Below are 13,055 nucleotides of genomic sequence, written 5' to 3'. Positions count from 1 at the left end.
TGCAGAGCAGGGGGACCGGTCCCCGCTTTCCACCCCTCTCAGGGGTGCTAGGGTGGGTGATGGATGCCCAACCTGCTCCCAGCGGGCAGGGTACCCAGGACTGCCAGCGCCACAGACCAGAGGGACAGGAGGTATCGAAGGATGTGAAAAACCCGTTGCCACGGAGACGGATGCTAAACTGCTGGCGGGGACACGGGCTTGGGGGATGCTGGGCGAGGTGTGGTGTCCCCAGAGGCTGCCCTGGCCCAGGAGGATGCTTCCCATCAGCTTGTGTTGCCATCACCAGCCGCACGGAGATGTTGTCCTCCCCCTCCCCGTGGACGTGGGTGCGGTGGCCGGACCGTCACGTCAGCACGTCCAGGGCTGCAGCCACGGCGGTGACTCACTAGCGAGGGAGCACGACTCGCTCTCAGCATTTTGGATAAGATCCTTGGTTTCCCAGACCTATAAATCTCCCTGTCCGCTGCTGGCAGAGCACCCGTCTCCAGAGTCCCCAAAATAAAGAAATAAGGAATTAGGCAGCAAATATTTCTTAGGGGAGATGTGACGTAATGGCCGTGATAGCGGTGTGATGGGAGAGGGCGAGCAGGGGTGGTTGTGAGAAAGAGGATGTATTTGGGGATGGCCTCAGGAAGATTTGGGGATTTTTCTGGGTATCCCAGCCCTACGGTCTCTGGCTAGGGATGCTCAAGCCCATTTTCCTCTTCTTTTATCATAAAACATATTTTTGGCTTCCTCATCCCATCTCCCAAAGCATTCAAGGGTGCTTCAAAACTCCTGTCTTACCCATCTCTCTGAGCAACCAAGGGGCTTCTGGAGGGGAGAGAAAGTATTCCCTACTGATTTAAACCTCAGAAATAGCATTTTTTTTTTTATCAGGTATGCAGCCTTGTGTGTTACTTTCCCTGATGGCTGTGGTTTCGTGGGCATGATAGCTCTTGCACCGGTTGGTACAAATCACTGTGTGGAGAATTTTTTTCCTCCCTCTCCAGACCCCGAGTTTAAAGGCTCCTGCTTTATTTACTGATGAATTCAATCAATTATCATAGCATATAATTCGTTAAGCTGCTTTCCCAGATGTGGTCATGTTGCCGTGAGGGAGAGAGGAAAAACCGCATCTCCAGTCCAAATTTTTCATCTAAACAAACAGATTTTTTTCTGATCCTTACAAAAAAAAAAAAAAAAGAAACACCCCAAGAAATTTTTTTTTTTTTTTCCATTTATTTCAGGCCTGTGATTGTTAAAATAATTATGACTGGTTAGAGTAAGTGCTGGGGCCAGTGCTGGGGCCATTCAACATCACCTGGCCTTGGGGACTGGGATGACAAGAGGGATGCAGGAGTCCTCGCTCCCTGCAAAATATCTCTGCTGAGGGTTTTTGGCAACGCCGCAGGGCTGTTTCCAGATTTTCCCTGGATAAAAGATGTATTTAAAGCCTGTCATGTCCCCTCTGCATGGGGACAGGGTGCACTGGGCCAGGGGGAGCTCACCCGTGGCCCCGCAGCAGTGATTGCTGCTTTATCAACACAAGTGCTCACTCAGCTCCTGCCGGGGGCTGAACGCAGCAGAAACTCTCCTTATCAGCATGATTTCCAGCCTGCCCCGCAGAAAAGCCTCCCAGCTCGTGCCTGCCCTAGGACAAGGTTTGTGGCCCCAGGGAGGCTGGTCCTGGTGTGAGCGTGGATGACACACGTGAGCCGGGCTGGCAGCTGGTGGCGGGTGGGAAGGGGATGGAGGGGTGGTTTCCACCATAGGATCTCCTCAGGCTCCATCCTCTGGACTGGGAGCAGCAGCCTGAGGATGAGCCATGACATTGCAAGGGCCTGAAAACGCAATGTGCTGAAGGCAGCCATTGGCTCAGGGCCCCTAAATGAAGTTCACATCTTGGAAGGGTTGTAAATAAATGCAAGACCCCAAAAGTCAGCCTCTGGGGAGCCCCTGGGGAGCCCCTGGCATCAGTGCAAGAGATGTGCCCGGTGCCAGGCACATGGCTAGGAACATCAGAAATCGTTCCTCCTTCTTCATCCCTCATCTGTTGTCCTTCATCCTTCATCTTTCCTCCTTCCTCCTTCATCATTCCTCCTTCATCTCTCATCCTTCATTCCTCATCCTTCATCCTTCCATCCCTCCATCTTCACCAGCTGGCCAGAGCTGGGCACTGATACAGGGTGAGCAGAAAGGCCAATGTGTTCCCTCCACACCCATCAGCCCAATAAAACATGGCAAAGTCCATTATTTCATTCTTTTTTTTTTTTTTTTTTTTTTTTTTTTTTCCCTTCTTTAATAACTGAAAACGATCCCATCCCCAAGGCGAGTGAGCGTGACTGCTCTGGGAGCATTAATCATCGGCTGCGAGCCTGGTGCAGGTTATCGTGGCTGTTTATCCAAGCTGCTATTAAAAAAAATGCCATAAACGTGCCTTCAGCCTCTTCTGAAAGAGATTAAGTGTTTGCACTGGCTGCACTGATCATATCGCCCGCCCGGCTCAGCAAAGTTGTGTTCTTGGAGAGGAGGAGGACAGGGTGGCTTAATTACTGCCAGGAGGAGATCTAGGGTCTCTTCCAGCTGGGCTGCTCCGTTCCCTGGCCCAGGAAGGTGCCAGGTTCCCAGGGGAGCTTTATCCTAACTGGGACCCATCCATTTTTCAGCCTTCACAGGACCCCGGGGAACTGAGGACCAACCCCCGTGATGTGACCCCACGGGACAATTTGTGCTTAATCCTGAGCTACCCCGCAGCCACTCCCTTGGCAGCCATAGAGCCTTCCAACATGACTTCTATTTTTTTTTTTCCTCTTATATTTAGTGAAAAAACTGTTAATTTTTCTCCAGGTTTGGGGTTTCATGGAGAACCACAGCGGGTGGGGTTGTTTCAGGCATCAGCTCAGCTCCTGTGATGCAGCTGGGCTCTTGAACTGCAATCCTCCCAGGAGGCATCTTGCAAATTAGCATTTCTTAAGCGATAAAAACCTGATTTAGGAAGGAAAAAAAAAAAAACCAACAACAAAAAAACACACAAAAAAACCCCAAAACAAACCAAAAGAGGTTAAGTCAGCAAAATGGTAATTTGATAATCACTGGCGGAGGGGGGGAAGCCAGCCGTGCCAGGGTGAGGATGAGCAGCCAGGGAAGGACAGGACCTGCTGGTTTTACTACGAATTATCAGTTGGTGATGCTCCTATCAATCCGTGGGTGCTTGGCAGCCCAGGACAAACCTGGAGCATCCCTGAGCATCCCCAAGCACCCCTGAGCAGCCCCAAACATCCCTGAGCCCCGCGGGTCCATGCCAGGACAGCCAGCCCTGGCTCTGCTACCCGACTGGCACGTCACCATCCCGGCAGTGCAGGGAGGATTTCATTATTGCCAGCTCAGGGAAAGCTCAGGCAGATTTAATAAAGCCATTACGCCCCCGGCAATGTCTTTAATGAAAGAGCTGGTTACAAATGGCTCGCTGTTCCCTGGTAAGAGGAGGGTGCTGGCCGGCGTTGAAGGGGCTCGTTTGTTGCTGGATCAGCTGCCACCAAGTCCCTTTGCGTGTGGCAGCGGGTACAGGGACCCCTTCGCAAATTCTGCCATGTGTCACCCTTGGGTTTGTCCCTGTTGTGTGGATGGGACAAGCAATCATATCCATTAAATGATGTAGGGTTGAGGGCTGCTACGTCTTTCCGGCGGCTGCAAGTCAAGCTAGTTGGGCTGGATGCAGTTATAAACATTTCTAAAGCTGTTTCATTACAACAGTGTTGTTCTCAGCAGAGGGCGAAGCGTTTTGTCTTGCCAAGTATCCTAAAGGAAGAACCCCCAGTTCTCAACCCCTTTGAGGCTTTTCCAGGGGGTCTCAGCTGAACCACGGTAGGGGAAATCCTCCCTCCGCTCTGCCCAGGCACCCGGCCGGCCCTTTCCTGCTAGGACACAGCCCAACGGCTCAAGGTTTGCAGTTTATGGTGGCTTTTATGGTTTGGCTGATTAACTCTGGTAAACCATTTCCCAACAACCGGCACAGCCGCAAAGCCCGGCCGCAGGCTGGGAGGCGGCAGCGGCTCCTACGGCAGCGCCGTACACGGCCTCCCGCTGCGGTGGGGTTGTTCCCCACGGGTGACAGCTCAGGGTGGTGGCCCTGGGACTCTGCCCCGGGCTGCAGCGGGACCTGGACTTTGCTTTTGGGGCGACAGGTCTCCCACGAGCCCCAAGGCTGCTCGGGATTTCCTCTCTGCTGCGTCACGCTGGGGTGGGGGGGGGTGGGTTTGTCTGGCTCCCGGGGTTTGTGCCCCATGGCGCAAGTCCCCAGCGAGTGGGGGGGTTGGAAGAAGGTGGTGGGGATGTTGAGGGTGGAAACCTCAGTAGGGTCTTTGGGGTGCTCAGGAGGGTCTGAGTGGGTGAGCGCAGCCCAAGGGGAAGGGCTGGGGGGAACAACCCTGCGCCCAGGCAGAGGCGGTTACACCTGATCTTCCGCACCAGGGGAGCGCCGGGTCCCACCAGCCATTCCAGGTCCCAGGGTGCTGCGGCTCCCACGGGTGGGCCGGGACTGAGGGTGCTCCGGGTCCCACCAGCCCCTCCGGGCGTGGAGCTGTGCTGGCTCCCACGGGTGATCTGGGCCGGAGTGGGGTTCACCAGGTCCCTTTGGGGCTCCAGACTCGAGGATGGTGCCGAGCCCACCCGGTCCGTACCTGCTCGCTCTGGATCCCACGGGTGATCAGGGCTGAGGATGCGCCAGGTCGGTCCCTCCTCAGGGCGCTGCTCACCGCGGGCTCCTGGTGACACCTAGTGGCACCGTGGGACACACGGACACGGACACACGGACACACAGCCACGGCGGGGGGGGGGGGAGAGGGGACCGTGACCGCAGCCGGGCCAGGATGAGCCCCCCGCCCCATCTCCCCTTATATCGTTTCTCCGGGCTTTTTTTCCCTCAGGGTCACCCCATGGCGGGGGGGGGGGGTGTGGGTGCAGGATGAGGCCAGAGATGCTGAAGGGGCTCCCGGGGTGGTGGTGGGGGGTGTGTTTGGTGGGCGGTGGGCAGGCAGAGGTGCAGGGTCCCTGGGGACGTGTCACCCCGCTGTAATCTCCCAAGCCCACCCTGGAGGGGTGCTGGCTCCTGGCACAGCACCCCAATGCTGCTGCTGGGGGTGCAAGGGATTAACGGGGACTCGATTAAGCCAGAGCCACCCAAGGCCCTCGTTAGCGCTGCCCAAACACACAAATGAAAGGGTGGCAGAGCCGCTGTGCCCCCCCCCCCCCCGCCCCCCATATGCGGGACAGGGCCCCCGGGTGCTGAGCCAGCCAGGTTGTGGGGTTCCTGTCCTGGTTTGGGGCTGGGGTGTCACAGGGTGCGAGGGATCAAGAGGGTGCATGGGCTCAGGAGGGTGCGGGCAGGGCCTGCCAGGTCTGGGGGGGGGGTCACCCATGCTGCCAGCGACTCACCCCTTCGGGGATGGGCGTCACAATCCACAGACACTCCTCCACGCACCACCACCCCCCCCCCCCCCCTTTCACAGAGATCCCCCTTCCTCAATTTTGCATCTCCTTCCCCCCCTCCCCAGTCTTCGATGATACCCTCGCCCTGCAGCGATGCTGGGGAGGGGTGCAGCCCCCCCCCCCCCCCCCTTGCTCTGCCATCGCTCCGTTGCCTTGACAACGCGGGGGCCCTGTCCCTCTCTCAGACACTGTCACCGCTGGGCCTGGCGCAGGCAGCACCACCCGGCAGCCACAGGTAGGGCTGGGGGGGCACAGGGGGGCTGTGTGGGTGTCCCCCCCCCCTCAATCAATTAGGGCCCCCCCTCCCCAGCTCTGAGCTGGAGCGAGCCCCCTCCCCTGCATGAGCCTATAGCCCCCCATCGAGAGCAGAGACAACCCCCCCCCAGAGGCTCGCCCCAGGGATTCTGGGGGGGGGTGGGGGTGTGGGGGTGTCCCAGCCAGAGGCCATGGTGAGGGGCTGCTGGGGTATGCAAGGTGCACACACCATCCCCCCCTCCCTACAATATTTGGGGAGGGTTTAACTGCAACATCCACCCCCCCGCCACCCCACCCCCCCCCCCCCAAAAAAAAAGTGGGGAGCGCTGGCTTTGCCCTGGGAGTGGGGGACTGGGGCTGTGTTTGGGGGGTGCAGAGATGCTGTTGGGGGGTGGGGTGGGGGGACAGGCGGGTCCCCACCACGGGACAGATTTGCGAAGGGGCCTGGCTGCCTGCGGCTCTCCCAGCGCTCGGCGGTGCCGGGCGCAGCGGACGGGCTGGTTTTAGGGCAACTCGGAGAGCCCCTTTCCAACGGGCACCTCCCCGGGTCCCGCTGCCAGTTCCTGGGGTTGGGGTCGGGGGGGGGTGTGTGTGTGTCACTCCCTGTCCCTCCATCAGCGTGGTTGGGGACTGGGTTGACCCCCCCCCCCCCCGTGCGAGGACCAGGTGTTTGCATCTGGCGGGAGGATGCGTGGGGCAGGATGCGTGGGGCACCCATTTGGCCCCCTCCACATTGGAGCCAGGAGCCCCACGGCAGCGGTGAGGGTTTGGGGGAGGCTGTTGTGATGCAGGGAGGCGACCGTGCCTCTTGCTGCCCCCCTCCATCCCGCAGAGCCCCCCATGGCCCCGGGGCGGTGATGCCGGGCGCGGGCAGGCGGCCTTTGCAGTGCAACCTAATGGGATAAACCAATTCCCTTAACTCACTTATCCGGCTGATCCAATAAAGGTGGCTGGGAATAAAGTGTGTGCGTGGTCTTAATGCATTTCCCCCCCTCCCCTCCCCGCCATGCTCCCCCCAGTCCTGGCAGCACCGTGGGTCTGTCTGCCGCAGCCGGCCGGGTGCTCCTCCCCAGAGGCAGCCGCGGTGGGGCTGGGGCAGAGGTGGGACGTTGGCCCCTGGGGTTGGGACTTGCTGGCCCCGGCTGGTGGAGAAGCAGGAGAGGTGACTGCGCCGGTGGAGGCGGCTCTGATCCCCGGGCCAGTGGGGAGCATCGGGGGATAACCCAGCACGAAGCAGGACGCGGGTGCAGGTGGGTCGCGGGGTGCCGTGGGGCAGCTCTCTGGTGTGGCTGCGGCGTGGTTGGGTAACCATGAGTCCTTCCCCCCCCCATCCCCCCGCCCCCAGCACAGGGGTTTGCTCAGCCCCGTGTCCCCAAGGGCCATCACTTTTGTCACGGGGAGGCTCCCGAGCAGCCTTGCTCATCCTTACGCTGCCTTCCTCTAGCAGGGCTTGGCGGGGGGGGGTGGGTGGGTGGGTTGTGGGGTGAGCTGGGGAGGGTGGGACATGGGATGGAGTGGAGTGGGTGGGATGGGGATGGAGTGGCGTGGGTGGGATGGGGATGGAGTGGCGTGGGTGGGATGGGGATGGAGTGGAGTGGGTGGGATGGGGATGGAGGGACAAGGACGGGGGGGGGCTGGTGTGGCTGGAGGGCCGGGGCGGGCAGGATGCGAGCAGGAGGGCAGGAGCGGGGTGGCAGGGGCAGGATGGCAGGGCCGGGCGTGCCGAGGTGGCCGGGAGCCACCTCCGGGTGCGGGTGACGCAGCGGCCCCGGCGGCACCAGGAAGCGTCGGGCTCCGTGGCAGGTGAGGGCGGAGCGGCAGCACCCGAGGTTCCCCCCACCCCGCAGCGGGGCTGGCCGGGCCCCCCGCTGCCGTGCGGGGCCAGCCGTGGCTTCGCCGCCCCCCCAACCTCTGTCCCCGCAGGCCGGCATGGACGGGGCTCCGCTGCCCGCCAGCCCCGCCGGGCTCTCGGCGTACGTGGTCGTGTCGCAACTGCTGGGCCTGACGCTGTTGGCCACCACGGGCGCCTGGCTGGGCCGCTACCGGGGCGGCGTGGCCTGGCACAGCCCCCTCCAGTTCAATGTCCACCCCCTCTGCATGGTGCTGGGCATGGTTTTCCTCCAAGGTGACGGTGAGCAGGACTGCGGGACAAGTGCCCTGTGCCGGCTGCAGCCTTCAAAGGCCCTGGAGCTGCAGCTGGGCGGGGAGTGAAGGGGACAAAATGGTGACAAATGAGACTGGGAAGATGCTCCAGAACCACCCCACCCCCCCCCCCCCCACCTGTGTGTAGCACCCCTGGGAGATGCGGGGTGCCGGGGAGGTGGGGGACCCCCATGGATGCTCATCTGCCCTCTCTCCGGCAGCTCTGCTGGTCTACCGGGTCTTCAGGCACGAAGCCAAGCGCTCCACCAAGGCGCTGCACGCTCTGCTCCACGGCCTGGCGCTGGTCATCGCCCTGGTCGGTGAGTGCCGGCGCCGGGCCGGGCGATGGGGCCGGATCCGGCCCCCCCGCGGTCACGGGCTCCTCTCCGCAGGCATCGTCGCCGTTTTTGAGTCCCACCGGACCAAGGGCATCCCCGACATGTACAGCCTGCACAGCTGGTGCGGGATGGCCGCCTTCGTGCTCTACCTCCTGCAGGTGAGGGCTGGGGACCCCCTGGGCCCCCCCCCCGGGGAGGGGAAGGGACCCCGCAGCACCCCATAACATCCCCGTGTCCCCACAGTGGCTCCTGGGTTGCGGTTTCTTCCTGTTCCCTGGTGCCTCCTTCTCGCTGCGCGGCCGGTACAAACCCCAGCACGTCTTCATCGGCATCGCCCTCTTTGCCCTCTCCATCGCCGCCTGCTTGCTGGGCATCACCGAGATGCTCCTCTTCAACATCAGGTGGGTGACCGAGCTGGGGGGGTGGGGGGGTGGTAGCCCCTCAGATCCTCCTGACCCCCAGCAAAGGGCTGCTCCAGCCCTGTGGGGCAGAGTCTGGCCCCTGCTCAGGCCATGGCTCTGTGGCTATCAAATCTCCCCCCGAGGCTTTTCGTTCTGCTGCTGCTGAGTCACTTCCCAGATGATGTTTAACAAGGGCTGGATCCTGCGACCGCTTTCTTTGGGGATGGGGATGAAACATCCACCGCCACCTCTCTGCAGCCAGGGATTTTCAGAAACCCCCGGGATGCTCATGTCCCCGAGGCCTCTGCTCTGGAGGCACGCAGCTGCATATTGGGGTTCCCCCCCAGCCCCAGCACCGTGGGGACATGGCTATGGGGCACCCAGGGAGCCACCTCCCTCTGGCTGGGGGAGCAGGTGCAGGGCTGCCTATAGCCCCACTATAGGACTGTGCCTCCAGCTTTCTCTGCTGTCACCAAGAGTGTCCTTCCCCAAAGTGAGCAGCACGCAGGCACTCCCCTCTGGCTCTGATTTGCAGGAAAAGGACCTTTCCCACAGTGTGTGCCTGGAGGATGAGGATGAGGAGGGGGGTCCCAGCTAGGGTAGGGATATGCCACCTGCACCCTGAGGCTTGAGCATCCCCCTCCGCTCCCGCAGGGACTCCTACAGCCACTTTGTGCCCGAGGGTGTCCTGGCCAACACCCTGGGAGTGCTGCTGGTGGCCTTTGGGCTGGTGGTGGGCTACGTGTTGACGCGGGATGACTGGAAGCGCCCGCCGCTGGCCGAGGAGCTGGCCCTCTCCATGGACTTCAAGACCCTGACGGAGGGCGAGAGCCCTGGCAGCAGCAACCAGTGACATCCCCCCGGCTCCCCAGTCCCCAGCACGGGCTCCTCCTGGCGTCTGTGGGATATTCCTGTGTTCCCCGTCTCCAGTGTCTTGGGGCTCTGCCTGGCTCAGGATGACGAGGACAGCTGGGGAAGGACACGCTGCCTGTTGGGTTCAGCCTCGCTTGGCCTTAATCTTCCTCAGCTCTGCCCTGCGCAGCCCCCGGCGACCCCCCCGAGCCTGCCCCAGCCCCGTGGGGACCACAGCGCCGCAGGCAGAGGCAGGGGCTGGCAGTGGTACTGGGGCATGAAGGATGGGGGTCCCCGGGCTCTGCCCTGCTCTGGGGACCGGGGGGTGGGAGCCCAGATTTCCCCGCTGCGAGCGGCCGAAGCCCCAGGCCCATTTTCTGTGCCGCTGGGCAGAGGGGATGTTCGCCATCACCGAGATCTCCCACTCGCTGGCAGCCCATCACCCTCCAGCGTGGCTGCATGTGGGGGCTGCTCCCCCCCAAAGGGCTCCTGGGGGGGGCTCGGAGCGACCCGGGGTCTGTGCAGGTTCAGTGTCTTCACATCCAAAATGTTTCCCCCTCTCGCGCGATGTGTTGTCTGCTCAGTGGATGCTCCCGACCTAATAAATGTTTGCAGCTAACGGTGTCCTCCTCCCGTCTCTGCTCCCCAGCTCGTTGTTTCGGGGCACCTCTGAGCTCCCACGTGCCTTGGGCAGCCCGGAGAGGAGCTGCCCGAGGGGTTTGGGAGGGCAGGGTGGGTATTTGGGATGGGATTGTCCTGGCCGGGCCCCGTGCCGTGCACCCGGCGCTGCAGAGCTCAGCGGTGGCTGCGTGAGGGACCCCACGGGGACAACTCCAGGGTCCGGCTGCCCACTGGATGTGCCCACGGACGCGGGGCAGACCCACCGTCACGAGGAGGTGCGTCCCTGAGCCGCGGGGACCATCCCCGAGCATCGTCTCCTGTGCTGAGGGCGAAGCTCCCGGATCCCAGCACTGCAAAGCAAACGCAGCCCCCGGCAAAGGCACAAGCCCAAACTGGGGGGGATTTTGCTCACCGCAACCTGCGCCGCGGCCTCCCAGCGTGGTGCATCCAGCCCGGCCCGGCGGCTTCAGGCAGGGATGCTGGTGGCTGCAGGGATGAAGCCAGGAGACACTCGAGTTCTCGGGAGCATCCACAGCGCCGAGCTGTGCTTTGCAAATCAGGAAAACTCTGATGCAGCTCCCTCCCTCCCTCCCGCTCCCGGCGGTGCCAGCTCCCTGTCCCCAGCCCCGCACAGTGACAGCCAGATCCAACTCTTGTGCCGCCCTGACAGCCCCAGGTTATTTCCACACCGAGAAGCCGCGGCACGCTCCTTCACTCACAGCAGCGTGGGAAAAACACCAGGCCAGACGCCGTTTCCAAGTGTTAACCATTTATAAATAAGTACATTTTTTCATACATACAGTTTTCATTGTACAGATTACAATCTGTATACATTGGGGGGGGGAATGCATTCTTTTGAACTTTTCACATCTATCTCACAGCTCACATGTACAGACAAGAAAACTCTGCTCAAGCAAATACAGCAAAGGAAAAATATGTTTTCTTCTTTCCTTATACATGAGAGGCGAAGGCCTCCGCTGTCGGCAGGGGTTGCTCTTCCCACTGCACAATATCACAACTGTGTGGTGTTCAATATATCAGTAGAGAGAACAGAACATGCATTGAATAATATACTGTACAGAGAAAGTCCTTTACATCAGAATTATAGAAAAGCTAAAGGAAAATTTAAGTGTCTTAAAGATCTTCCCAGCAAGTGTCTCGGAGGATGGCAACCAGGGAACTGTACAAAGCACAAGGTGTGTGTACTGTACGTGTTTGCACCAAACTCAGATCCTCTCGGATGTGAAGACAGAAGGGAGACGAAACGCTGACTGCAACACTATGGGAAAGAAAAGGCTGGACAGGGATGACACCGGCAGTACTGGCAGAGTCCACACGAGTCTCTGGGTTATCGGTGTAGCAACAAAATGGACTTTACGTAGCACACAGTGCTGCTCTCAGTGTCTGGCTTATCAGTGCACAGCGAGGCAAGACCCACGGCGAAGTGACCCAATTCCCTGGGCGTTGAGGCTTTCCCACCCACCCAGCACGACCCCGACCCGCCGCCTCGCCGCCGTCCCGCACAGCGTCACCTGGAAGGGACAAAGTCTTTTGGCAAAGCAGCCCTCTGTTTTCAAGACCACAGGATGCGATCCCGTCGGAGGGGACCTGGCTGCCGACTCCCCAGTACTGTAAGAGCTAGAAAATGAGCAGGAGGAAAGGATTCGGCGGATGGGTTTGGTGTCCGTTGGCCTTCCCGGTGACGGTCGTGCTAGCTGTGTTTTCTCTCGGGTAGGTCTGTAACTGTTGTGGTGAGATCCAGCTGTATAGTCAAGGAGTTGGACATGAACGCATCTTGCTAAAGAATTGAGCCCTTAGTGGTTTATATTAGAAAAAAGAGTTTGATTGAATGAAAATCCAGCAATTATTCACACACATCTGAAAAAAACGCAGATTAACTTTCAACCATTGTGCTTTGTGTCCAACACGCACCCCACCAGACTTCGCGCAGAGCAACCAGCACGGGGTGAAGGCATTTATCCGCAGAGGTCCCAGCGGGTACGACAGCTCTTCCCCTAAGCCCTTGGTTAATCCCGGTAGAGGATTTATCTTGAATTCCCAAGACTAAAGTACAACCACCAAAGAGCTCGCGACAGCTCACCACAGACCCACCTTTGCAAGGAAGGCGGAGGACGAGCAGGCACGCCGGCTTGCTTTTCTCTAGATAAGGCAGAGCTGGCACTTCGGTTTTAGCTAGACTTCTTCTGGGTAACCCTGAATATACAGCAACCTTTGTACAAGGGGACTGAACCGCTCCAAATTTAGTAGTCACCCTGGTTCCGGACCTAATCCAAGTATGGCTTAGGTATTTGTCATACGCACACACTAATGTTCATTCACACTAGCCAAGCCGTTTTCTTTACAGCCAGGTGAAAGAAAGAAAAAGGAAAAAAAAAAAAAAACAAAAAAAAACAAAAAACCAACAAAAAAGTTCAGTGCTCGGACGGACCCACCTGCCATGTGGCAGACGGACAGACAGATGGACAGACGCACGCCTGGGTTTGCGGGGAGCCGGCCAGCCTGCGCCCTCCCAAGCAGCGCCGCGGAGGAGGCGGCTCCAGCTGTGAGGCACCTTTGCCTTTGGAGCCGGATCCCAAGGGATCTCTTGGTGAAACCCTCCCTTTCCTAAGCACTTCAGATGCCCACTGAAGATTATTTTCAAAGCCCTCGAGTTCCATTCTCAGCCTGGCTGGTGGGGACCCCGGCAGAGCCCCCCCACCCGGCGGGTGTCCCCTCCCCCTGGGACCCGAGCACCCTCCCAGCCTGGGAGACAAAGCAAGAGCTGGTGAATCCGCACCGAGGGACGTGGCAGGCACCCCCGCCCGAAGCTGGGAGAGAAGATTTCAGCTTTTGGGCAGCACACCCAGCTCCCGGAGCGGCTGCGGGCAGAGGATGAGACACACCTGGTGGGAAGGGCTGCGCGGTGCAGGGCTCGGCTTCAGCACCGCCCACCCAACGCGCCCCAAGAACCAAACCT

The 13,055-nt window shown here is 60.0% G+C and overlaps 1 protein-coding gene across 2 annotated transcripts; it reads left to right on the top strand.

Annotated features, from left to right (window-relative positions):
* Window positions 1-5,616: 5,616 nt before the first annotated feature.
* On the top strand, window positions 5,617-10,076 carry LOC116962578 (transmembrane ascorbate-dependent reductase CYB561). Of its 2 annotated transcripts, XM_042787382.1 has the most exons (8): window positions 5,617-5,704; window positions 6,744-6,974; window positions 7,506-7,527; window positions 7,648-7,855; window positions 8,088-8,186; window positions 8,259-8,362; window positions 8,448-8,605; window positions 9,260-10,076. In XM_042787382.1, exons 4-8 carry the CDS (start codon window positions 7,654-7,656, stop codon window positions 9,456-9,458), a joined length of 762 nt encoding a protein of 253 aa, XP_042643316.1. In that variant the 5' UTR covers window positions 5,617-5,704; window positions 6,744-6,974; window positions 7,506-7,527; window positions 7,648-7,653; the 3' UTR covers window positions 9,459-10,076. The 2 variants fall into 2 exon arrangements, with proteins under 2 accessions (XP_042643316.1, XP_042643315.1); XM_042787381.1 differs by lacking the exons at window positions 5,617-5,704; window positions 7,506-7,527 and having other exon boundaries at window positions 6,886-6,974.
* The last annotated feature ends 2,979 nt before the right edge of the window (window positions 10,077-13,055 follow it).

This window comes from Tyto alba, unplaced genomic scaffold, assembly GCF_018691265.1.
Source record: "Tyto alba isolate M040663 unplaced genomic scaffold, T.alba_DEE_v4.0 Super-Scaffold_12, whole genome shotgun sequence".
Taxonomy (NCBI): Eukaryota; Metazoa; Chordata; class Aves; order Strigiformes; family Tytonidae; genus Tyto; species Tyto alba.
Note: the sequence above shows the minus strand (reverse complement) of the source record. Positions and strands in the feature narration are given on the sequence as shown.

Bases quoted from the DNA above. Each gene is read 5' to 3' on its own strand.
- LOC116962578 (XM_042787382.1), top strand. From the start codon at position 7,654: ATGGACGGGGCTCCGCTGCCCGCCAGCCCCGCCGGGCTCTCGGCGTAC. The intron at 8,363-8,447 runs GTGAGGGCTGGG...GTGTCCCCACAG, and splicing joins TCGTGCTCTACCTCCTGCAG to TGGCTCCTGGGTTGCGGTTT. The intron at 8,606-9,259 runs GTGGGTGACCGA...CCGCTCCCGCAG, and splicing joins ATGCTCCTCTTCAACATCAG to GGACTCCTACAGCCACTTTG.